General features: G+C 49.2%; 2 protein-coding genes across 2 annotated transcripts in view; both read right to left on the bottom strand.

The window, feature by feature from the left end:
* Positions 1-1300: 1300 nt before the first annotated feature.
* Positions 1301-7643, bottom strand: CRYBB3 (crystallin beta B3). The gene is made up of 5 exons (XM_033233049.1): positions 7482-7643; positions 6157-6275; positions 5050-5182; positions 3291-3433; positions 1301-1608 (listed from the first exon to the last, which is right to left on the bottom strand). The coding sequence occupies exons 1-5, from the start codon at positions 7554-7556 to the stop codon at positions 1443-1445; spliced, it is 636 nt and encodes a 211-aa protein (XP_033088940.1). The 5' UTR covers positions 7557-7643; the 3' UTR covers positions 1301-1442.
* Positions 7644-11816: 4173 nt separating this feature from the next.
* The window catches only part of KIAA1671 (KIAA1671 ortholog), a 264721-nt gene continuing 250635 nt past the window's right edge, over positions 11817-25902 (bottom strand). Inside the window, exons 11-13 of the mRNA XM_033233046.1 lie at positions 24886-25028; positions 19292-19374; positions 11817-17363 (exon numbers count right to left, since the gene is read on the bottom strand). Of these exons, the coding sequence (XP_033088937.1) occupies positions 19296-19374; positions 24886-25028 (222 nt within the window). The 3' untranslated portion in view covers positions 11817-17363; positions 19292-19295. The remainder of the gene's footprint in view (positions 17364-19291; positions 19375-24885; positions 25029-25902) is intronic.

Raw genomic sequence — 25902 nt, 5'->3', positions numbered from 1 at the left:
TGGCCACTAAGTGTATTATTTGCACCCTAACCAGAAAGATCCTATCAAATCCCAATGCAGACCATGGCTCACTTTGCTCAAATGCTACATGGCTCCCACCTCCCTCAGAGAACAAGCAAAGTCCACTATGGTCTGCGAAGCCCTAAATGATCTAATCCTGTTCTCTCTAACCCCCTACCCCCAGTCTTTTACTCCACTCCAGACCTGCTGGCCCCCTGGCTGTTTCCTGTTAGGCCAGCACACTCCTGCCTAGGGCTTTTGCACCTGTTATTTCCCTGCCTGGAATGTTCTGGTGGTTCACTGAGGTCTCGGTTCCTCTGCACAGAGTTCTCTGGCCATCACCCCCATCATTTCCATGTTTTTATCCAACTTTATTGTTCTTGGTATTTACCACCTCCCAAAATAGTAGCCCTCATTGACCTGTTTATTTATTTTCTGTCTCTCCCATAGAAGGTGAGAACCTGGAGGGTAGGACATTGTGTTGTGTCCTTAGGCCTTGAACAGGGCATGGCATTTGCTGAATACACTGAACAGGGCATGGCATTTGCTGAACACATTAGTGACAACAGAGACAGACCCACAGAGAGGTGGAAGGGGAAATAATGGATAGATGAATGGAAGGAGAGAAGGAAGGAAGGAAGGAAGGAAGGAAGGAAGGAGGGAATGGAAGGGAAGGGAAGGGAAGGAGGGAGGAAGGAGGGAGGGAGGGAGGAAGGAGGATCAGATGGACAGACTGATGGACAAGTAGATTGAATGAAAAATTGATGGATATGTGAATAAAAGGATAGATAGAAAGATGGGTGAGTGGAAGGAAAAATGGATGAATTAATGGAAAGAATAAATATAGGAAGATGGAAGGAAGAATGAATGGACGGATGCATGGATGGATGAATGGGTGGTAGGTAGATGGATGGATGAATGAATGGGTAGGTGAGTGAGTGGATGGATGGATAGGCGAGTGGGTGGGTGGATGGATGGATGGGTGGGTGGATGGATGGATGGATAGGTGAGTAGATGAATGGATGGGCACATGGGTGGGTGGATGGGTGGATGGATGAGTGGGTGGGTAGACTAACAGACATTCAGGTGGAAACATGCACCAGCAGACAAACACAAGATCAGGGCAGGAGGGGCACATGGTTCTGCCTGAAAGGATTAGAGCCTAGGATATGGGCAAAGTTCACAGCCCCTTCCTGGGAGTCTCAGAACTCTCAAGCCCCAGCCTCCTTCAGCACGCCTCTCCCACAGGTCCTGCCCCAGGCCTGGCTCCCTCAGGAAGCGATGCTGAGGAACATGGCAGGTGGGGGACCAACCCCAGGCTTTATTGAGCAGATTCCAGGGAAGGGTGGACAGGTCAGCCCTCGCCCCAGCCCTGGAGCCTCCTCTTCTTGCCCTTGCAGCCCCCGCAGGGTGGGTCTGGGTCTTTGAGGTCTGGGTGCCTTTCAGCTGCTGAGGAAGCAGCCCCGCTTGTGCCACTTCTGGTCGCGGATGCGGCGCACAGACTGCAGCTGCGGCTGGCTGGCGTCCCACTCATTCCAGTGGCGGTACTCGCCCCGCTCAAACACGTACTGGCGCCCACGGTAGCCGGGGAACTCATAGCCAACCCACCTGCCGGGAGACCAAGGTTGAGATGTGGACGGTCTGCTTCCAGTCACCCTGCCTCCAGCCAGCATCTGACCATGCACTGCCTGCCCACATTCCTCCTCAGCTCCCCAGAGCCCTTCGGATGAATCCAAACTCCTTACCCTGCTCACAGGACCCTTCCCAAAGCATCTCTAGCCTTATCTCTCAACATCCCATTCACGACTCAACACTGCAGTCTCTTATTCTACTTTCCCAGAACCTGCTGTGTGTGTGTTGGGCGGGGGGGTGGGGGGGGGGCTTTGTATGCATGATTCCTTCTGCCTGGAACACTCTTCCTCACCTCATCCTTCTCCTTCCCCCTTTTTTCACTTGCATCCCTTACAGCTCAATTTAGATGTCTCCAGACTCCTGCAGGCTGAATCGAGTGCCTCACTGGGACTCCCAGTGCCCCTTGTGCATCCCAGTCACAATCCTGATCACAATACGTTGCGAATACCTGTTACTTTGTCTGTCTATCAGACTATGTAATCTTTTTTTGTTTTAGCTGGAGTTTCGCTCTTGTTGCCCAGGCTGGAGTGCAGTGGCATGATCTCACCTCACCACAACCTCCACCTCCGGGGTTCAAGCTATTCTCCTGCCTCAGCCTCTCGAGTAGCTGGGATTACAGGCATGCGCCACCATGCCCGGCTAATTTTGTATTTTTAGTAGAGACAGGGTTTCTCCATGTTGGTCAGGCTGGTCATGAACTCCTGACCTGAGGTGATCCACCCGCTTCGGCCTCCCAAAAGTGCTGGGATTATAGGCATGAGCCACTGCGCCTGGCCCCAGACTATGTAATTTTTATGAGGGCAGAGGATATGTGTCATTCTTGCTGTTCTCTGTATCTGCATACCAGCATATAGTAGATGTTCAGTAAAAAATTGTTGAATAAATTATTATCAGGGATGGGTGGCGTCTCTCAAGGTCCAACCCCAGATTATAAGCCCACAAGTGAGATGTAACCACCTACAAAAGCAGGTGATCCTAAGACTGCATCAACGGTGATATTAAGCCTAGAAAGAGGGAGGTGATAAGCCTATTTTCCTCTGTACAACTTGTGTCACATCTCAATAGCTGCACACATCCTGGGCCCCTTGGTAAGAAGAACACGAGAAGCTGTGAAGGGGAAGAACATTTCAAAAATCAGTTCAAGGGCATGGGGATGTTTAGAAAAGGAGGAAGGGGCCAGGCGCCGTGGCTCACGCCTGTAATCCCAGCACTTTGGGAGGCTGAGACAGGCAGATCACGAGGTCAGGAGATCGAGACCATCCTGGCTAACACGGTGAAATCCTGTCACTACTAAAACTACAAAAAATTAGCCAGGCGTGGTGGCGGGCGCCTGTAATCCCAGCTACTGGGGAGGCTGAGGCAGGAGAATGGCGTGAACCCGTGAGGCGGAGCTTGCAGTGAGCTGAGATCGCACCACTGCACTCCAGCTTGGGCGACAGTGAGAATCTATCTCAAAAAAAAAAAAAAAAGGAGGACTCAGATGGGAACAGGTGGAGAGAACAGATTTCACTTGATTTAAGTCAAGGCTGCCTAGAAATCTCAATGTCAGGAGTGCAGGGAACATCAATCATGCAAGAAACTACGGGCACTGATTCTGTTTGGAGCCAGAGGCATGGCTGACCAGAAGATGGGGCAAGGGTGAGGGTTGGGTCCCTTACGTCCCATTGATGGCGCGGACACTCGCCACACGGTCCTGGAAGCCATGAGCCCAAAGGCTGGGCACGTCATCATCCACTATCTCCATCTTGCGGCCACTGAAAGCTGGGTTCTCAAACAGATGCAGCTTGTGATCTGGGCTATCCTGAGGGCAATATCGTGGGGTGAGCGGCTGCTCCCGTATCCAGAACAGAGGTCAAGGAGGCTCCAGATGCCGGAAAGAATCAACAAGTCACCACAAAATAACACACCCACCCCCAAACCCACTGCAGGAGGGAAGGGACTCAGGAGATGCCTCCACCCCCAAATTCACTGTAGGAGGGATGGGGAGATTCCTCCAAAGCTGGTCGATTTAGGAATCTAGAGCCATAGATTATAAAACTGAAAAGGGATATTCAGATCTTGTTCAATCCCATCATTCAAATGATAGAGAAACTGAGGCCTGGAGAGGGTGGACGGAGATCAAAAGTATCAACATATGAGCTTTCTCTCTTTCCTAACCAGATGCCAGTTTCATCTTCCCGGTTTCCCCTCTTCCATTGCCCTCTAAGGAGGACTCAGTTACGTGACAAAGAGAAAGGGTTGGCGCAGCTACTGGATGTGAGTGAAGCAGGCGAGGAAGAAGGGCGGTGTTTAAAGTGTCACTGTGGGTCAGGCATGGTGGCTCATGCCTGTAATCCCAGTACTTTGGGAGGCCAAGGCAGGCAGATCACTTGAGGCCAGGAGTTCAAGACCAGCTTGGCCAACGTGGCGAAATGCCATCTCTACTAAAAATACAAAAATTAGGCCGGGCACGGTGGCTCAAGCCTGTAATCCCAGCACTTTGGGAGGCGGAGACAGGCGGATCACGAGGTCAGGATATCGAGACCATCCTGGCTAACATGGTGAAACCCCATCTCTACTAAAAAATATAAAAAATTAGCCGGGCGAGGTGGCGGGCGCCTATAGTCCCAGCTACTCGGGAGGCTGAGGCAGGAGAATGGCGTGAACCTGGGAGGCGGAGCTTGCAGTGAGCTGAGATCCGGCCACTGCACTCCAGCCTGGGTGACAGAGTGAGACTCCGTCTCAAAAAAAAAAAAAAAAATTAGCCCAGCATGGTGGCAGGAGCCTTCAGTCCCAGCTACTCAGGAAGCTGAGGCAGGAAAATCACTTGAACCCAGGAGGCAGAGGTTGCAGTGAGCAGAGATCATGCCACTGCACTCCAGCCTGGGTGACAGAGCGAGACTGCAACTCAAAATGAAATAAAAATACATAAATAAAAAATGTTGAGAGAGAGAGAGAGAGACTGACTGCACTCCAGCCTGGGCGACAGAGCAGGAGTCTGTCTCAATACATAAATAAATAGTGTCACTGTGGACTGTGTCCCTTTCAGGTGCTAGAGAAACACAAGTGGAGAACTTAAAGTATTTTGAAGTTACTTTCTGAAGTTATTTCCTGGACGGCATTTCTGTGATAACAATACTGACTTGAGACTGGACCATATGGCTCATCATTTTAATAGGGTTACAAAGAAAAGTCCCAGTGCTATGCTGGTTTAATTCAAGATGTGAGTCCTGGTGTCTCAACTCCCAACCCAATGTCCATTCAATATCCCACTTCTTGTCCCACACAATTGTTCAGATCAGAAATATGAGGGCCCTTCCCAGGCCAGGTCCATATGGGCCAAGCCCTCAGCCCAGCTCGTGCAATGAGCTTGCCTGACCAGCTCTTGGTGCACCCTGCTTCCAGGAACGCTCAGAAGTGGGCAGGAACCATACTCACAATGTTCAGAGGCCGGAGGGACAGGAGGCTGTCACTATTACGGCTGTTGGACCAGGCGTCCCAGCGAGGATAATCCCCCTTCTCCAGAACAAACTGCTCCCCGCGGAAGGCCCTAGACTCAAATGCCAGCCACCTGAGGGAGGAAGAGGCCTGCCTGGGTCACCTTTGCTGCAGCTGAGGAAGCATTCAAGTTTAGTGAGAGAAGGATCCAAGAGCTGCTGACCTTGAACCTTGCACCCTCCCTCCAACCCTACTGCTAATTCCTGGATCTGTAATTAAAGGAGCTGCTAGGACATACCAGGAACTGTCTCTGAGACTCTGGGCCAGAAAACCATCCTAGCGAATGTTACTGAGAATCTAGCCTCTGTGCAAAGTACTCAGAAAAGTCTTTAGCACAATGCCTGGCACACAATAAGTACCCATAGGTGACAGCGACGTCTTCCTCTTCCTTTTCTTCTTCTTCGTATTATATTGTTTTTAGTATGTATTTATTTGCATCATTCCATTCATTTTCATAAAAACTCTCTCTGAAGTACGTACCATTGTTATCCCCATTCCACAGATGAGCAAACAGAGGCCTGCTGTGTGAAGCAACTTGCCGAAGATCACCCAGGTGGTTAGTGCCAGAGCCTGGACTTGCAATCCAAAGGCGGGAATTCAGGGCCCAGCTGGGATACCTGCCTACCTTGTGGACATGGATGGGACACTTACCCACTTTGGCCTCAGTTTCCCCATCTATAAAGTGGGAATAAGAATGACACCTCTCTCACAGGGTCATGAGGATTCAATGACATAATGCATGTTAAATTTTAGGTGTTACAATGATTATTAAAATGATAAATATTAAATCCCATGTTCCAGTCACTGAGCTAGCTGCTAGGTCATCCTTGCTGTTTTTCTTCCAACTTCAGGTATTCTGGGATTTGCTGCAAATATCTAGGATTCTAGAGAATTCTTCAACTCTCATTTTACAGATGGGGAAAATGAGGCCAGAGAAGGCATGGGAGTTGTCAAAAGCCCCACAACAGATCTAGAGCTCAGACTGGGGCCTCCACATTCCCAGAAGGCTCAGGGCTGTGGTGAGGGACTGGGGGTCTAGGTACTCACGGCCCAGACTCCACTTGGATGGAGCCCACCTTCTCCAGCAGGCTGTCGGTCAGGCTGGGGCACTCGGCCGAGAGCTCGCAGCGTTTGCCTTGGAAGTTCTCTAGTTCGTACACGATCACCTAGAAGAGCAGCGTCCTAAACATCGCACCTCTGCTGGGCTCCCGGCTCCAGCCTCTGCCCCTCCTTGGGGCATTAGAGGGAGGTGCCATCTGCTTTATTCTCTCTGCATCTCTCCAGCCTGGAGCCAGCACCGAAGCGGGCCTGCACTGCCCTCTAATGGCCATGGAGGGAAACGCGTTCAGGAACTTCAATGAGATCAATTAAACTAGGGATTCCAACTCTAATGTCTGGCAGGAGCCAGGTAGGGAGCCCAGCGGACTGAAATAACCCGAGAGGTTGGTGGGGAAATGAAGCTGCTTCTGGCAATGAGGGAATGAGGTCCCAGTTCCAATTTTTTCAAGAGAAAAATTCAGAAATCTGTATTTTCCTTAACATGAAATTCCCCCTTTACAAAATGAAACACCTGTTTGCAATCTCTGGAAAGACCTCTGCCTGCCCCAAGCCTAGGTGAAGAGGGGCTGCAAAGGCAAACTAAGGTTTTGCCTCTGTCACCCACCTGGAAACACAAACTGACTTTATAGAAGATCCCCAGTGAACATCTGTTCTAGTCATTTTACAGAAGGGATCAAAGAAGCTCAGAAAGGGTAAGATACTTGCCTTGGGCTGCACAGCAAGTTAAGAGGAGGCACTGGGATTCGACCCATCCTTAGACTCTGTCTGGAATAGTTTCCCAAAAAGACCCGGGAGATGGTTTGGAAAGGGTAGAGCCAACACATTCAAACCTTCTCTCAGATTTCTAGTGTGCCTCCCTCTGCTAGCTGGCTTCACTCATTTCTTTTAGCCTTTACACCAGCTCTGGGCACGATGTCTGGGCACCATCCACATTTCAAAGATGGGGCTGTTGAGGTCCAGAGAACCTCCAAAACCTGTGCCCTTTTCCCCAGAGAGGGCATGACACCAAGCTGAGGTCAGACAGGAGAGTCAGAGCTCAGAGCCGTGTTTCCAGAAACTACCGAGCCTCTCTGATCCATTGACACAGGCAGGATGTGGGTGACCATTTCCGTTTTGCAGACGAGGGAGGATGCAGCAAAGTCATGAAACAAGTTTCTAACGGGAGGGTGGCAGTCAGAGGACCCACCCGGAGCGTTTTGTCTTGGCCCGGGTGGTTGGAAGGATGGCTCTTCCTTTCTGCAGAGGTGCTGCTTGGCTGGGAAGATGACCCTGAGGCCCAAGAGCAGCCCTCTCACCCCCTCCCTGCCCAGTACCTTGTAGCTGCCCCCAAGGCCTCCATGGCTCTTGCCAGCTGCAGCCTGCTCGGGTGCTCCATGCTGTTCTGCCATCTCCCCAGGAAGACCTCTGGCTTCAAATCAAAGGAAAATGGGTCATTGGATCCACCTGGGAGAAGCCAGGTGTTGCTGTGACTGGAGTCCAGGATAGCTACAGAGCCTTGCGGCCCACAGGGCATGGCCATAACTTATGATGATGGACATTCGGTCATTCAGTCATTCAGCAAACGTCCATTGAGCACCTACCATGGGCCACGTGGACTGAGACAGTGGGATCAGGAGCCCCATTGTACAGAGAGGAACTCTGAGGCTCAGCAAAGCGAGGCCACTTCCTCAAGCACACAGAGGAAGTGGCCTGGGTCGGGGCTGGCTCCAAAGCCCGTTCCCTTTTCCCCCGATCCAAATGCTCCCCGAAACCCAGGTTTCCCAGAGCTCTCTGCAGATGTCTCACCCCCAGACCCTGGCTAAAGGGTGGGCTTCAGGGGGTTTCCTCTACAGGGGTCTCTCCCACCTCCATACTCCAGGAACTCTTTTGTTCACTGGTTACTTTGTTCATCAAAGATTCCATGAGCACCTACACAGTGCCAAGGTCTGGGCTGGGTGACCAGGAGGCACAGGAGACCCCAAATGTCAGGATATGGACAGACAGACCTCTAGAGAAAGCGCTTGTAAGACCAGGTCCTTGGACACTTGATCTGGGTCAGTCTCCCTGCGTTCGGTTACTCATCCCTTAAGCATTTATTGAATACGACTGTGTACCAGCCACTTCAAGACCCAGACACCGACAGTTCTCCTTCATTGCTACAGAGACAGTGACACGCAATAGAGGCCCCTGCTGCAGTCATATGGAAGCATGCTTATCATTGTTGCACCCATGGACACACACAGGACTGTTCTGTCTGTCAGCACACACACACATACGTGCACACACCACAAAAGTTTCTATGGTCACTATCAGTCATATTTCACCCGTGGGGTCACAGGACAGTTTCTCTCTCTCTCTCTCTCTCTCTCTCTCGCGACACACACAACCCTGCCCATTTCAGACATCCACAGTGGTACACAAGGCACCTACATCTACACCCCACATCCAACTGTTACCCGCCCACGGCTCCCAGCACGGCCACCCCAGCATGCCCGGCTGCACAGCCCACATACTCTGGACACAGGCCTAACCATGCACAGCCTCCGGGCTGTCTGTTCTGTCTGTCCCAGCCTCAGCAGGAAACAGAGCTTGGTCCAGCTCACAGGGGACTCTTGGGGGACTTGGCAGGTACCATGTGTGCCCACTCCCCTCCCTCAGAGGGACTGTTTTGGAAGGTCCCCTGCCCTAAGCATGTGTCCAGGGGCTTGGATCCTGGCCACAAGGGTCCCCTGTTCCACCCCCAGCTGGGCTGTCAGGGTCCTCTCACTGGGACCTGACCCTTAAGGGTGGCCCTGGTTTATTTGCAGGCGGTCAGCCATGCACGTCCCACAGAGACCACCAAAGGTCCAGGCCTGCCAGGGTGGCTTTTCTCTCCCCACCCCCAACCCATCCCAGAATGAACCTGTTGCTGTAGCCTTGGGAAGAACAGAGCATCCACGGCCGTCTGCAGACTCGCCTGCTTTTGCAAGGGGCATGCTATTTATGAGCACTTTCTGACGGCCCAGCACATCCCAGCCTGCTGAAGCAGCACCCTGTCCACCCAATTTCATCCAGGCCATTTCACTCCAATAGCGGGTCCACGGAGGCCCCCAGTGCCTGTCTCCTCAGCCACAGCCTCTGATGACTTCCTGGGGGCAGACAGACTGGCTTTGCGGGAAGCCCAGCAGCACTGGACGAGGGGCAGAGTGTGCAGCTCTCCGGTGTCTCCCCACAACCACCAGCTCCCTGTCTTTGGTTTCTTGGGGTCACCATTTCCTACTGGGGTACATGAAACCTTTGGAAAGATTCTAGTTCTCAAAGTGAGGGACCCGAGACACTCTCCATTTTTCATGTGCCATGTGTCCTAAATTTTAAGTCAGATCACCCTAAACATACTCTCCAACTTGGGCACAAATCCACCCACCTGTTTCCACAGGATACTGTTACAGAACTGACAGACTGACTTTCTTCCTGCAGAAGACATTCACAAGTAATAGGTACCATTTATTGAACACCTACTACATGCAAGGCATTGTGTCAGCTTCATAAGCAATGTGTGGAAATCTCACCCAGCCAGCTTTAGGGGAGGAATTGTGATTCCATTTTATACATGGAGAAAGGTTCAGAGAGGTGAACTCATTTACTCAGAATCACACAGCAGAGAGAAGGGGCTGGCCTGTTCCATGGCCTGGGCTCTTAGCCTCAGAAATAAAAGTGACCATCACAGTCAACTTATTTATGACCAAAGAAAAGGTAGATCCAGGCATTTAAAATTTTTTTTAAGAGATAGGATCTTGCTACATTGCCCAGGCTGGACTCAAACTCTTGGGCTCAAGCAATCCTTTCTCCTCAGTGTCCTGAGTAACTGGAACTATAGGCACGTGCCACTGCACCCAGCTTCCAGGAATTTTCTTTTCTTTTTTTTTTTGAGACAGAGTCTCACTCTGTTGTCCAGGCTGGAGTGCAGTGGCACGATCTCGGCTCACTGCAAGCTCCACCTCCCAGGTTCATGCCATTCTCTTGCCTCAGCCTCCCGAGTAGCTGGGACTACAGGCACCCGCCACCACGCCCAGCCAATTTTTTGTATTTTTAGTAGAGACGGAGTTTCACGGTGTTAGCCAGGATGGTCTCGATCTCCTGACCTTGTGATCTGCCCGCCTCAGCCTCCCAAAGTGCTGGGGTTACAGGTGTGAGCCACCATGCCCAGCTGCTTCCAGGAATTTTTTAAGTGTCTAACAAAGTATAATTTTGCCTGTAATCAATATCTAATAAGTGATTATTTTATGAATAAAATTATACTGAAGCAAAGAAGTGAGTTAACAAGGTTTTCTTTTGTTGTTGTTGGTATTTGTTTTTGGCTAAAATCCTCAAGTCAGCATAAAACCCAGTTACAGGCCAGGCACGGTGGCTCACACCAGTAATCCCAGAACTTTGGGAGGCTGAGGCAGGCGGATCGCGAAGTCAGGAAATCGAGACCATTCTGGCTAACACAGTGAAAACCCATCTCTGCTAAAAATACAAAAAATTAGCTGGGCGTGGTGGGGGGGGTGCCTGTAGTCCCAGCTACACAGGAGGCTGAGGCAGGAGAATGGCGTGAATTCGGGAGGCGGAGCTTGCAGTGAGCCAAGATCGCGCCACTGCACTCCAGCCTGGGTGACAGAGCAAGACTCCATCTCAAAAACAAAAACAAAAAAAAAACAAACAAACCCAGTTACCCTGTACCCCCTAGAGGGAGATGGTGGTGAGATGCTGTGAATGACAGCCGGACTCTGAGTCACACAGATCCGTGTGACCTTGAACGAGTTCCTGAAGGTCTCAGAGCTACTGTCTCCTCACCCATAAATGGAGAACCTTCTCTCTACTTGGGCCATTGTGGGAGGTCATATAAGCAAAGCACTGTGCACAGTATCTGTTATTTTTGACTTTTATTCCCAGCATCCTGCCTACTCTGGACAGTTCAAGCCAAGGGGCTATTCCTGCTGAAGTTGACAGAAAGCAGAGTTGGTTTGGACCCCGAGTTGGGATGTAGTTGCCACCAGCTGGGATAGGAGGAAGGCAGAGGTGGGGATGGCATGGCTCCCCCTCCCATCACATCTTTCAGGATCTTGCAGATCTACTGCGCACTCATCACTTTGATGTACCACATCTCCCCAATCCAGACTTTTCAATCTTGACACTACTGCCATTTGGGGTCGGGTCATTCTTTGTGGTGGGGTTGGGGTGGGAGCTGTCCCGTGCATTGTAGGTTGCTGAGCAGCATCCCTGGCCTCCACTCACTTCCTGGAGCATCTTCTCTCCTCCTCGTGATAACCAATAATGCCTCCTGTCATTGCCAGACGTGCTCTGGAGGGCACAATCCACCCAGTTGAGAACTACCGCCTTAAACTCTTACCTGCAAATGTCCCAATCACCATTTCCATTGTATACCTAAGGAGAACCAGTGCTTAAAAGAAAATCCCACAGCCAGGAGGTGGCAGAAGGAGGACTCAATCCCTTGTCAGTCTGAACGGAAATCCTGCCTTGTTTCCATGGCCTCCCATTCTGCATGGACACCCTCTCCCAGGACCCCAGCTCTGTCCTCTTGCTGGCCGGCCCACAGCTCAGCACAGGACAGACTGACTCAGCCAGCCCCAGTCAGGGCCTGCATGCATGGGAGACTCTATTCATTCACACATGGACGCACCGACTTCTCCAATGCAGCTTGCACCAAAGCTTTATTTGCTATTTTCATAGTCTGAATGCAACATCTTTGTACATGCAAAGGTCATCTTGTTTTATTGCAGTTGACCAGATTTCCAACTGCTCTTCTGTGCATATGAAACCTCTTTACAGTTACAAAATATAAAAGCACTTGTAGACGTCCAATACTCTGTGAGGTCTGGTAAGCCCCATTTTTTTTTTAACATTAAAAATATAAGGTTTTCTAGATGAATTCTCAGTCCTATGGGTAGAGATTCTTTCTGGGATTGGATAAAGTGCCTCTTGTCTGCCTTTCGTTCAGAACTCCTAGAGCTTGTGAATTCGTAAGGCAATTGCAAGAACACCGCAGGCAGGAAGCTTAACTTTCCTACACAAAGCACTCAAGTTCCTTTTCTATCGTGACTCAAAGATCTGAGGAAGGACCCAGAAGAAAGGTTAGGAAAATATATACTATACTTATGTGTGTGTGTGTCTGTGTGTATATATATGTATTTCCACACTCTACCCCATCTTACAAAGTGTTCTGAGGATCACAATCATCTTGGAAGTGCATGACTTTAAGATATTGTTGTGATTTAGGAAACAGCACAGTACAAAATTATCTTCCATAACACAATATATTACTTTTGTGACCCCCCTATTTACAGGATCTATAAGGCTATATGGAATGAGATTATTAAAAAGCTCAAATTCAGCTGGGCATGGTGGTTCATGCCTGTAATCCCAGGACTTTGGGAGGCTGAGGTGGGAGGATCGCTTGAGACCAAGTTAGAGACCAGCTTGGGCAGTATAGCAAGATCCTGTTTCTACAAAGAGATTTAAAAAATCAGCTGGGCGTGGTGGTGTGCGCCTGTCATCTGGGCTACTCCGGAGGCAGAGGTGGGAGGATTGCTTGAGCCCAGGAGTTGGAGGCTGCAGTGAGCTATGATTGTGCCACTGTATTCCAGCCTGGCCAACACAGCAAGACCCTGTCTCAAGAAAAGAAGAAAAAAAGTTCAAATTCTTTAGAGAACAGCATAATTTGTAGCCGGTGTGATGCCAACAGGGATTATCAAGGAAGTGCCAGTCCAAGTCATGGAAGATGATGTTATGGCACAGGTGGGAGAGCAACCACTGAAGGAGATTCTGGGAAGGCCAAAGGGGAGGGCGGGCTGAAGTGTCGATTTTAAGGGTTAACTTGCCAGAAACCTCAGGCCGACTTCCCAGAGCAGAGGGCCTAGCTTGCTGCCCTTCCCCCTGCAGGAGCCAATTTAGTCAAAAGAAAGAAAACTCTGGATTGGGGGGTGCAAAAGGAGACACAGGCTGGCAAATACCTGGCACATTCATGCCTACCAGCTTTTTACGTGGCTCTAGACTTCTTGAGCCTGCCCAGAATTCCAACTGTGTGAGTCCTAGCAGCCTCTCAGCACACAGCAAGGGTCCCCTACTCGCTAAAGGGGACCAAGCCCAAAGCAGATCCCCTTCTAGATGTGGAGGGGGTCCTACCGTCCAGCCCCATGGAACCACGATGCCATGGAACTTCGGCTTTTGTGTTTTCACACATGGTGAGGGGGAAGGCACATTCAGAGACCACAGAATGTCTCCCCATCACTTACTCTGGTTTAAATATCTACACTGAGGAGGAGGGATTTTTACAGTTTGTAATTATGACTAGTTCCAGGAGCCATCTGGGGACATATTATAAAGAAAAATATTAAAGCATAGATCGACAAAGCAGCTATCAGCACCAGGTCGGAGCAGCTGAGGTCTCTTTTAGGAAAATCACACTAAGGGTCTTGCTAAATCCCTAGCCCAGCCTGTAAAGTTGACAACCACAGGCTCATGCCTATTTCAATTCTGGCTTCTTGGCAATACCCTTAAGTTGGCCTCCCTTCCAGGGAGGCACAAAGGAAAACCCAAGTGTCTGAAACCACGTGATTTGGCTCGTCCCCTGGAAAACACCACCATCTGATTGTCCTTTCCCTGAATCCTAAGGCTACCACTCAAAATCCCAACATCCTAAAGACCACGAGGTTTCTCTTTCACCAGAGTGTCTCTGGTGGCATGGAGTAATCCTCCACAATACTGATTTCTGAGGCCTCGTCATGGATTTTCAAAGGCCAAAGGCCTCTGTTTCATTAGGCAAAAGACCATGAACAAGGGTATCTACTGAAGAGGAAAAAGACACGGGCTTCTCAAAAGACCAGCTGTCAAAATGCTGATGTGCAAAGGGGTGGTGGAGGTGAGGAGGAAGAGAAATGAGGAGGGGTGAGAGAGTGTACATATGGAGGATTTTCCATTCTGCATGAGACTTTCACTGAGGACAGCCGAAGCCCCCGGGGAGGAGGGTTGGATGAGGAGCAGATGACTCCATTGCACACAGATTATTAAGGCATGTTAAGTGATATTAAAAAGAAGATGGATTTCCAAAGGGGTCTCCAGGCAAAGTCTAGAAACTAGTGTACAACACCCCCTTGCTTAGCCTCAAAGACAGCGCACTCCATTTAGAATAGGGAGAAGTAAATTACCCATTTGCCCAGCTACCTGCAAAGGCTCCCAATCATCAGTTACTTCTAACTTCATTGCACTGATCATAAGCAGGGTTCAGAGGTCATGGCGGAGCCCGCACGAAAGAGGGTCGTTCTTGACTCACTGTGATTGTCTTCCCTGCGGTGCTGGAGGAGATAAGGTTACAGAAAAATAAAAGGAGGTGAGGAAGATCTTCAGGGCTTGCCCTAGTCACTTTCAAGGAGGGTGAACTTTGTATATCCTAGTTAACACAGAATTAAATAGATTATTTTTCCAATTAAGGTGTGAGAGATTAGGGGAAAAAAATCTCCAGTCAATCTCATTTTCAAGTGTGTTTCCTTCCTGTCTGATATCCTTGAGCTGAGACATGACTAATTAAGAGTTGAGAGTTTCGCATGCGGAGCATCACTAGATGTAAGAGCAGTTCCTTTCCTACTGCTTGAGATGGTACAAAGGGGTCCTTTCCCCCTGAAGGAAAGACAGACGTCAGCCAAGATAAGAAGTCAGCATCAAAAGACTAGGAATGTGTTTTAGGCCAGCTGCAGTAGCTCATGTCTGTAATCCCAGCACTTTGGGAGGCTGAGCGGGGAGAACTGCTTGAGCCCAGAAGTTTGATTTTGAGACCAGCCTGGGCAACATGGTGAGATCCTTGTCTCTACAAAAAAATTAAAAAATTAGCTGGTCATGGTAGCATATACCTGTAGTCCCAGCTACCTGAGAGGTTGAGGCGGGAGAATCACTTGAGTCCAGGTGGTAGAGGCTTCAGTGTGCTGTGATCGTGCCACTCCACTCCAACTTGAGCAACAGAGCAAGACCTTGTCTCAGAAAAAAAAAACAAAACACAACAGTAGGTATTTTTTAAAGGGGATCCTATTGACTTTGAAAGCCATAAGATCCAAATTATTAGAAAACAGAAACTGGATCTTTAAAAAAGAATTCAACTGAAGCAGTTGCAGGAATTAATCCCCAAATGGCCACAGATGACTAGATGACTAATTCAGGGAATGATGAGAAAACAAACGATCATCAAGCAGGTCCAAACGCCCAAACCCAGATGCATGAGGCTCCCAGGTGTAAAAGGCTGGGTGGTGGCATGGTCCGGCAAGTGTTCATCAGTAACCAAAGCTCATCAAACAGGACACAAGGTGGGTTCCTGCCTCACAGCCCTGCAGTTGCTGTCCCTGGTGCTGAACGGCAGCCGCCTCACCAGGGCCTAGGTGTTTGTCCTGACCTAGACAGACAGAGGATTTCTAGCCATGCCCATCCACCCATTAAGAGAGAGAAGAGGGGTAAAGGGAGATGAGGGAGGAAGTTGAGATGGAGAGACAAATGAAATCCTGAGGTAGCCAGGGAAAAGGGAAGCATGTTTTGACAGCATTTGCAAATAATGGATTCATCGAGACTTTTACCTCTTAGGAAACTGTGGGGAGGGAGTAGAGGGCACACATGCCCCCCACTTCCGTATCTAGCCAGAGTGCTGCGCATGGATCCACTAGGAAATGCCACCCCATGCCACAGGCTCTCTATGAATTGCCCAAGCATCTCATGATGGGTATCTCCCAGACAAAGTTGGCACATAGACTATGGCAAGTCCAGGCATGGCAGGTGGCCAGCCAAGCACATCTAGGGTATCTGCTACAGCCTTAGGACTCAGAAGTGGAAGAGTCTGGTGTTGCGTATTTCCAAAAACAAAGACAAGGTAGAGAGTGTCTGGAGCCTCCAGAGGTCTTGGGGATTCCCTGGAATGAGCTGATCGCTAGCAAGAAAAAAAGGAGGCAGGGCCAGCTTTATGATTTGTCACCTAGCACCCAGCATTTCTGCCCAGAGTCCTTGGCTGGGGAGCTCCCCTCCAGAGAAGGGCTTTCAGCAAGACCCGCATTTGGACCAAAAAAAGCACTTGGTCAGGTGGAGTTCGATGGGGGACAATGAGGTGAGCAAAAGAAAAAGTACCCTTCATTCATGCATCTGTTCTGAGGCCAGTTCGGAACAACTCCTCCATGCCAGCAGCCCAGGTCATGTTCAAAGAAGACTCTGGAGAAAAAGATTGCTAGGGCGGGTCTGATGATTCAGTGGCAAAGGCACCACCACTTGGGCTGCCGTTTACGAACCCTTAAGGCCAAGGGGCAAAGGTCACCCTACAGAAACCAGAGCTCAAATGAAAAGAAGCCAGGGAAATATATACAAGAGTGACAATTATAATTTCTAAACAGCTTGGATAGGGATAAGATAACCTGAGGTGACTGGATACTTCAGAACAAATTATTCACACATCTTTCTTCCTGTCCTTTAACGTAAACACATACATACATATCAAGTTTCAAAGAAAATTAGCTGAATTATTGCTTTATCACCTTCTAAAGCCAACAAAAATGACATACAATAACATAGGCCAGTGATGCACACAGCCCCACTAGAAAGAGAAATACGCACAATCAGGGAGGGTACGTTTCAAAATTGGAACTGCTGATTCCTCGAGGGGAAGAAGAAACTCACCAAAAAAAAAAAAAAGAACAAAAACCCCTCAACTTGGCGGTAATGCCTTGCATCGCGACTACAGCAGGAAATGAACAGTTTGATCTTTCTTGGAAATGTCCTTCCCAAAAAAGACCTGCCCTGGGGTCGGCTGAGGAGGTGCTTTCACAAATTCAGGTGTTTTTCAGAATCTGGGGAGGCAATTCCAGCCTCATGCTGATGTTCTTGGAGCTGAAGAAGGTGTCTAAAGTAGGTAGAAATGCACATTTTTACATAAAAAGCAAAACCACCCATGTAGACATTTCTGGGCAGCCTGGCTCCTTTCCCAGCCTGAAGTGCTGTCTGGGGAGATGAGCGAGTGCTTCTGGAGGTTGGGTCTTCCCGTCTGGATCCAGGGAGAGCCTGGTGAGGACGGGGGCACTGGATAGCATTCTTAATCCAACGGGAAGGGCCCAGGCACATAAGCATTGTGCAGGAAGAAACGGCAGCAGCTTGGCCTTGTCTGCGGGTTCTGACGGTTAAGGCTTCTGTTCAGTAGACGTAGCAGGGTTCCCTGCCTGGAGAGGAAGGGACAGTCCTGGTGTCAGCGGTGGGAACGTTTGGCTCCATTTCTCTCTACCATCAGGCTTTAAAACCTTGCCTGATATTCTCCAATAAAGAGATCTCTAGAAGCCTAAGGTCAGAAAATAGATTTTTTTGTGTGTTGGGGGGAAAGGGGAGGTGAGGAGGGTGGCAGTCATGGAATATCATGAAACCAACATGAAATTTAGGGTCAGATCAGGGTTCCAGTCTCAATTCTGAGCCTCAGTTTCCTCAAAGGGGTTGTTGCTGGAGGCTTAAATGAGATATTACATGTACTGCACCAAACAAAATAAACACAGGTCCCGATCCCTTATCCAAATCCCTTGAGCATAGTTTTATTTGGGAACTTAAAATTTTTAGAATTTATTATACACACACATGTGCATCATACATACATAATCATGTAACATATACACATATATGTATGTATACACATATGTAACACCAGCATAATCAAGCAGATAATATGCCTGCTGTGTATTATGAACATTCATATAAAGTGGGGAAAAGAGAGTTGAAGTAGAATTATATTCACTCAGGTCAGGTTTCACCACTGCGTTAGGAAAAAGCTTTGTTTGCAGAGCTTTCTGGAATTTGGCTTTGTGGATAAGGGATAGTGAGTCTCTTGTGCTCATCACATCAATGCTGACTTTGATGGTCCATGTACCATCAGGCAGTGCTTGGTCAAGCACCACAGGTGCATTCTCAGTGGGCCCTGAGGACAGCCTGGCGGTGTGGACACTGCTAACCCATTTTACAGATGAGGAAACTGAAGTTCATGACGTTCAGTCATTTGCAACTTAACACCAGTGCCTATCTAATCGTGATTTTTTTTTTTTTTTTTTTTTTTTTGAGACGGAGTCTCGCTCTGTCACCCATGCTGGAGTGCACTGGCCAGATCTCAGCTCACTGCAAGCTCTGCCTCCCGGGTTCACGCTATTCTCCTGCCTCAGCCTCCCGAGTAGCTGGGACTACAGGCGCCCACCACCTCGCCCGGCTAGTTTTTTGTATTTTTTAGTAGAGACGGGGTTTCACCGTGTTAGCCAGGATGGTCTCGATCTCCTGACCTTGTGATCCGCCCACCTCGGCCTCCCAAAGTGCTGGGATTACAGGCTTGAGCCACCACGCCCGGCCTATTTTTTTTAATGTATATTTTTTCAAATTGATTTTTAACTACATAGGCTGTACATGAAACATTCACCCCATAAAAATTGTAACCATTTCTGGCCACGCGTGGTGGCTCACGCCTATAATCCCAGCACTTTGGGAAGCCGAGGCGAACGGATCACCTGAAGTCAGGAGTTTGAGACCAGCCTAGCCTGTCCAACATGGTGAAACTCCATCTCTACAAAAAATATAAAAATTAGCTGGGCATGGTGGCAGGCACCTGTAATTCCAGCTAATTGGGAAGCTGAGGAAGGAGAATCGCTTGAACCCAGGAGGCGGAGGTTGCAGTGAGCTGAGATACGAGACTGCATCACTGCACTCCAGCCTAGGCGACAAGGGTGGAACTCCATCTCAAAAAAAAAAAAGCAAAAAAAGTAACCATTTCTAATTAAGCTAACCTCTGATGTCTCGCCCTTTTGTTTTATCAACAAAAGGTGATGCAGCTAGAAGGGCCAGCCAAATGCATGAGCCCAGAGCTCCGGTCACCTGCCTCCTGGCCTGGTGCCTTTCACCCACTCCAGGCAGCCCAGCTTTGTTTCCTCCCTAAATGGAAACAGACATCACCATCCTCTTTACAGGAACTCTGAACACTCCCCACCCCTCACTTCTCCCCTTGCACAGCCTCTTTCCTTGGGTACAACAGCCCCAGTCTCTGAGGCTTGGCCACCCTAACTGAGTTCCCCATTCCTGTGACTGCAGGGTTCTTCCCAGGTTCCCCAGCAGAGCCCCTTCATACCTGGTCAAACTTGGTTCTCATAAAGACTTTGCCTCTTCTTGGATTTCAATTCCTTTAGCCACTGGGGAGAGGGTTCATCTGACCTGAAACCACAAAGCCAGTAAGAGACAAGCTGAAACCAGACTGTGGGCTCCTCGCGGGCAGGACTGAGTGGTACCCGACTGTCTATCCCTGGGCCCAGGCGGGGCTGTGGCAAGCACTTGGAGGTGGCAAAGATGCCCGTATTAACGGGACTGATAAGCGAGCAGTAGAAATTCACCAGTGTCCAACAATGGGGAATATTAAATAAATCAGGGGTCCCCAACCCCCTGGGCCACAGACCGATACGGGTCCATGGCCTGTTAGGAACGGGGGCCACACAGCAGGTGAGTGGTGGGAGAGTGAGTGAAGCGTCGTCTGTATTCACAGCTGCTCCCCATCACTCACATTCCACCTGAGCTCCGCCTCCTGTCCAATCAGCGGCAGCATTAGATTCTCACAGGAGCGTGAACCCTATTGTGAACTGCACAGGCGCGGGATCTAGGTTGCGAGCTCCTTATGATAATCTAATGCCTGATGATCTGTCAGTGTCTCCCGTCATCCCCGGATGGTACCATCTAGTTGCAGGAAAACAAGCTCAGGGTTCTCACTGATTCGACATTACTGTGAGCTGTAGAATTACTTCATTATAATAACAATGTAATAATAATAGAAATAAAATACACAGTGAATGTAATGTGTTTGAATCATTACAAAACTACCCCCCATACCCCTGGTCTGTGGAAAAATTGTCTTCCACAAAACTGGTCCATGGTGCCAGAAAGGTTGGGGGCCACTGAAATAAATCACAGTATATCCGTTCTATGAGATAATCTGCAGGTATAAAAATGTATCTTGGTTGGGCACAGTGGCTCACGCCTGTAACTCGAACACTTAGGGAGGCAGAGGCAGGAGGACAGCTTGAGCCCAGGAGTTTGAGACCAGCCTGGGCAACACAGTAAGACCCCATTCTCCACAAAATGCAAACAAACAAACAAAAAATTCATCTTATATAAAATTACTTCCATCCATCCATTTATCATGCAAATAGCTATTCATCCTTCCATCTCTCTATCCAGTAAGTGTCTCTGACGGTTAGTTTTATGCATCAATTTAAACCTAATGTGTACCCAGATATTTGGTCAGACATTATTCTAGATGTTTATGCAAAGACATTTTTTCTTAGATGAGGTTAACATTTAAATCAGTAGGTGCTGAGTAGTGCAGACCCACCCTCTGTGATATGAAAGGGCCTCATCTATTCAGTTAAAGGCCTGAATAGAAAAAAATTGGCCTTGCCAGGTGCGGTGGCTCACGCCTGTAATCCCAGCACTTTGGGAGGCCGAGGTGGGCAGATCACGAGGTCAGGAGATCAAGACCATCCTGGCTAACATGGTGAAACCCTGTCTCTACTAAAAATACAAAAAAAAAAAATTAGCTGGGCATGGTGGTAGGTGCCTGTAGTCCCAGCTATTTGGGAGGCGGGGGCAGGAGAATGGCAGTAACCTGGGAGGCAGAGCTTGCAGTAAGCCAAGATAGCGCCACTGTACTCCAGCCTGGGCGACAGAGTGAGACTCTGTCTCAAAAGAAAAGAAAAAGACTGGCCTTCCAGGAAGAAGAGGGAAGCCTTTTGGACTTGGACTCTTCCCTGCACCCCCAGCCTGCTGGTCTACTCTGCAGATTTTGGACTTGCCTTCCTCCACAATCACATGAGCCAATTCCTTAAAATCAATCTCTATACATACATACAAGCGTCTACACGTGCATGCATATATACGTACATGTATATATAACTGACCCTTGAACAACACAGTTTGAACTGTGTGGGTCCACTTGGATTTTCTTCTGCCTCTGCCACCGCTGAGGCAGCAAGACCAAACCCTCTTCTTCCGCCTCCCCCTCAGCCTGCTCAATGGGAAAACAATGATGATGAAGGATGAAGACCTTTACGATGATCCACTTCCACTTAATGAACAGGAAAAACATTTTCTCTTCCTTATATGTTCTTAATAACATCTTTTCTCTAGCTTACTTTTTTGTAAGAATATATAAAATATAACATACAAAATATATGTGGTTATGGGTGAGGCTTCCGGTCAATACTAGGCTATTAGTAGTTAGGTTTTAGAAAGTCAAAAGCTACATGCAGATTTTTGACTAGGTAGGAGGTCAGTACCCCTAATCTCTGCCTTGTTCAGGGGTCAACTGTATTATTTACACCCACACACACAAACACACACACATACACACGACTGGTTCTGTTTCTCTGGAGAACGCTGAACAATACAATGCCCATAAGACAAACAGAGATGCCTTTTGTTTATCGAATGTCAATAATAATTGTTTTGGGGAGGTGAGATTTGTTTAAACTTTTTTTTTTTTTTGAGACAGAGTCTTGCTCTGTCGCCCAGGCTGGAGTACAGTGGCACGATCTCGGCTCACTGCAAGCTCTGCCTCCTGGGTTCATGCCATTCTCCTGCCTCAGCCTTCCCAGTAGCTGGGACTATAAGCGCCCGCCACCACGCCCGGCTAATTTTTGGTATTTTTAGTAGAGATGGGGTTTCACTGTGTTAGGCAGGATGGTCTCAATCTCCTGACATTGTGATCTGCCTGACTCGGCCTCCCAAAGTGCTGAGATTACAGGCGTGAGCCACCACGCCCAGCCTGTTTAAACTTTTTAAAATGGAAGAACACATACAGAAAGGCACTCAAATCAAAATGTGCATAGCTCAATGAATTTTCTCAAAGTGAATACATTTGAGTAGCCACCATCTACATGGTACTATTTTTGAGGTTTTTTTTTTTACCTTCTTCTTAGCAGTTTTCTGTGTTCTCAGAATTTCTTAAAATGAGAACACATCATTTTAATAAAAACAATAAAGTCAGGCCAGGCACGGTAGCTCATGCCTGTAATCCTAGCACTTTGGGAGGCAGAGGATCGCCCAGGAATTCGAGACCGGCCTGGGCAACATGGCAAAATCCTGTCTCTACAAAAAAATACAAAAATTAGCCAGGCATGGTGGCACACAACTATGGTCCCAGCCACTCACGGAGGCCGAGGCAGGGGATTCACCTGAGACTGGAGAGGTGGAGGCTATAATCACGCCACTGCACTCCAGCCTGGGCAACAGAGTGAGACCCTCTCTCAAAAACAAAAAATGAAACAAAGCAAAAAATAAAGTCATCATTGTTTAAAACTTCACTCGAGAAAAAAAATCACGTTTATGAAGATTGTAAACAGGCTCGGGAAAATATTCATATAGAACACGGAGCAGGGGACTCAAACTCTGCAAACGTGATCTCAGCTATGTTACAAAGAAAAAGAAAATGGAAGGAGAGATGCCCAGATATCAACAGTAGTGGTCTTTGCACGGTGGGATCATGGATGATTTTCCTTTTCCCTTTGTATTCTTTTTGTATTTTCTACAGTGAAGATCTACTGCTTTTATAATCAAACACACATGCACACAGGACGTGACTGATTCTGTTCTCAGAGAAAGCTTGTGAGACCCGTGGCCCTGGAGGGGTCAGAAAAGATGCTGGCCTGGTTGGTGGTACAGTCGGGGTCTGCACCTGAGGGGACTAGAGATGAGGTGACTCTGGAGTCTAGGGGCAGGCCTTCAACTGCTATGCCTGCCAGTCTAGTAATGAGGAAGAAGAGGGACCCCTGGGCAGATGCGGGTCTAGGGTACTCTAGACCTCAGCCAAGCTTTGCCTAGTAGTGGAGACACAAGCCCAGGCCTCCAGAGATACCTCTGAGACCCTGGTCTGGGGGTTCCTCCAGCCACAGAGAAATGCTAGAGCCCTCCACAGACTTTGGAGCCGGAATTCTGGCATTACCAGAGCAGGGAGGCACTGTCTCAACTATGGCCCTGTCTCTCTCTAACGTCTCGCCTTCAGGTTCCCACAGCCCACTCTGTGCTATGTATCGTGCACTGCCTGAGGCTCCCAGGTCCATCTGGCCTCCAGGCCTTTGCATGCGCAGCGGCTTTAGCCTGGGATCCCCTCTCACTGCCCTTGGTCCAGCTAAGACCCAATTGTCCACCATGATTCAGTTCAAGTATCTCCTTCTCTTGGAAGCTTCTTTTTATTTATTAGAGAGGCAGGGATTCACTGCATTGCCCAGACTGGAGTGCAGTGGCACGATCATAGCCTCCATTTCCTAGGCTCAAGGGATTCTCCCACTTCAGCCTCTGGAGTAGCTGGGACCACAGGCATGTGCCACCACAGCCAGCTAAGTTTTTTTCTTTTCTTTATTTCTTTTTTTATTTTTTGAGACAAGGTCTCATTCTGTAGTCCAGGCTGGAGTGCAATGGTGCAATCATAGCTCACTACCGCCTCCAACTCCTGGCCTCAAGTGATCCTCTCACCTCTGCCTTCCAAAGTGCTGGGATTACAGGCGTGAGCCACTGCACCCAGCTGGAAGCCCTTTTGCCGCCCATCCTCAAGTGTGCACTACGAGCCCTCCCTCCGCCTCCCTCCGTCACAGGGGTCAGAGAAAGGGCCAGAGAGTAACTATTCCTGGTTCTGTGGGCCGTGCTGTGTCTGCGCCACTTCTTAATGCTGCAGCGGTAGTACTAAAGCAGTTATAGACAATACATAAATGAATGCATGCGGCTGTGTTCCAACAAAGCTGACTTACAAAAACAGATGGGGGCTGGATTTGGCCTGTGGGCCATAGCTTACCCACCCTTGTTCTGATCCAGCCAGCACTTACTATCATTACAACTCTAGCATCAGGAACAATCCCTAACTTTCACGGGTTAACAGTGCTCATAAGATTTCCACTCTGCTTCACTGAGTACTTCTACATCCCAGGGCTCTGGCAAAGTGCTTTAGACACGCTCTTGTTTCACCCTCATGACCACCTCGGAAGGTTAGGAGGTTAGAAAACCCATTTTACAGATGAAGAAACTGAGGTTCAGGAGGTCAAGTGCCTTTTCCCAGGTCACGCAGCTCTTAAGCAGCAAAGCTGGAATTAAACCCTGGCTGTGTGACCTTCGATCCCCTGTTCTTAACTTCCACCTGCAGATGCTAAAACACCCCAGTCTGAGAGCCTCTTGGGGGTAGAAGCTGCTTTGTGCTCATTTCTACACAGAGCAGGCCGAGCCCAGGATCGGGACAGCTGTTTCACGAAGGGAGTGAAACTGATCTCATTCAACCTGGCCGTGCCCTTTGATCCACCTTCCCAGGGGCCCCAGATCGCTGAAGATAAAGATACCTCCCCAAAGGGTAAGAGGACGGAGAACGCCTTAGTTTCCCCGTCGGTCTGGAGAGGGCTAAACCAGAGTAGTAGTTCTCCAACAACGGTGCCCTGGTGTTCCCTGCGGGAGGTGGCAGGGGTGGGGGAAGAGGAGAGGCCAGCTGGCCTCATTCCTGGCCTCCTTCCCCGGCCTCTGATGTCCTTTTGAGGTATCAGAGTGTTGAGAGTTCACATGAACAAAGCTTCTGCTGCTAGAGAAAATTAAAAAGTGGAAACTCCCTTCTATTCAGCTCTAAAACCTATGCGAGCACCTCTCTAGAAGTATAGCCTGAGTTTGGGAAGAGAGGGACCCCCATTCCCCAAGACCCCTCACCTCTCGTCCTTGTCCATGCTGGAAGGCAGCACGCGACTGCCAAGCACCCCAGGCTGGAAGGGGGACTTGGGGCTCTTGGGCTGGGGTGCCCGGCTGGGGGTCTCGCTGGGACTGTCCACCTCTGGCCTCTTGTGCAGCTGAGCCTGGGGAGAGAAGAGTGCTGAGTCTGTAAACCGCCCTTTGTCTGGGAAAGGGCCCCTCCCATGGCAGCGTCAGGTACGATGAGCCTTCTGCAAACACTCGGGGACCCCTGAGTCGGAATAAAGCCAGACAGGAAACATGAGGGCTGAGAAAAGTCAGATGTCAATCTGCCATTCCAAGCAGCCACCCTCGACCCCCAAGATCGAATCACCACCCAAACCCACAGAATCACATTCTCTTTTGCTGAAAAGCCACCATCTGTAGTGTGCTCAGCACACGGCATGCCACCCTGACAACCCTAAATGGAGAGAGCAGCTCCCTCCATCCAATACCTGCAGCTTAACTTAAATAAAACGAAGTTGTTGACAGTCCATTAGAGTCCCATAAGAAAACCATAGGGCAAATATCCACCCATTACTGGAGGGCATGTTGGGGACAGAATACAATGGTATGCGTAAAATTCCCTTGTAGGACCTGAGGTGTGAGTGGTGGCAGGTGGCTTCTCTCTCAGGCAGTGCTGGGACAGCCCCCGGCAACAGCAGTCATCACCATTGTCCACTGATGGCTTCTGTGCACTGATCACCCATCATTTGGGCTCTACCAGGCTCAAGTAATATGACAAATGTGAGTTCGCTCCATGTATGTAAGATTCTTTTAGGCTTTCCCCCATTTCACAGGGCGAGAGAGCCCAAAGGTCAATCCCAAAGTCACCCAGCTTTTATGAACTGGGATTCACACCAGGTCTGCCTGCAGCCCAACTCCAGGGTTCTTTCTAGAACAAGCCCTGCAACCTCCCCTGGTTGTTTCTTTTTTTTTGAAACAGAGTCTCGCTCTGTTGCCCAGGCTGGAGTGCAGTGGCGCAATCTCGGCTCACTG

Source organism: Trachypithecus francoisi, unplaced genomic scaffold (genome assembly GCF_009764315.1).
Source record: "Trachypithecus francoisi isolate TF-2019V2 unplaced genomic scaffold, Tfra_2.0 Lachesis_group14, whole genome shotgun sequence".
NCBI lineage: Eukaryota > Metazoa > Chordata > Mammalia > Primates > Cercopithecidae > Trachypithecus > Trachypithecus francoisi.
Note: the sequence above shows the minus strand (reverse complement) of the source record. Positions and strands in the feature narration are given on the sequence as shown.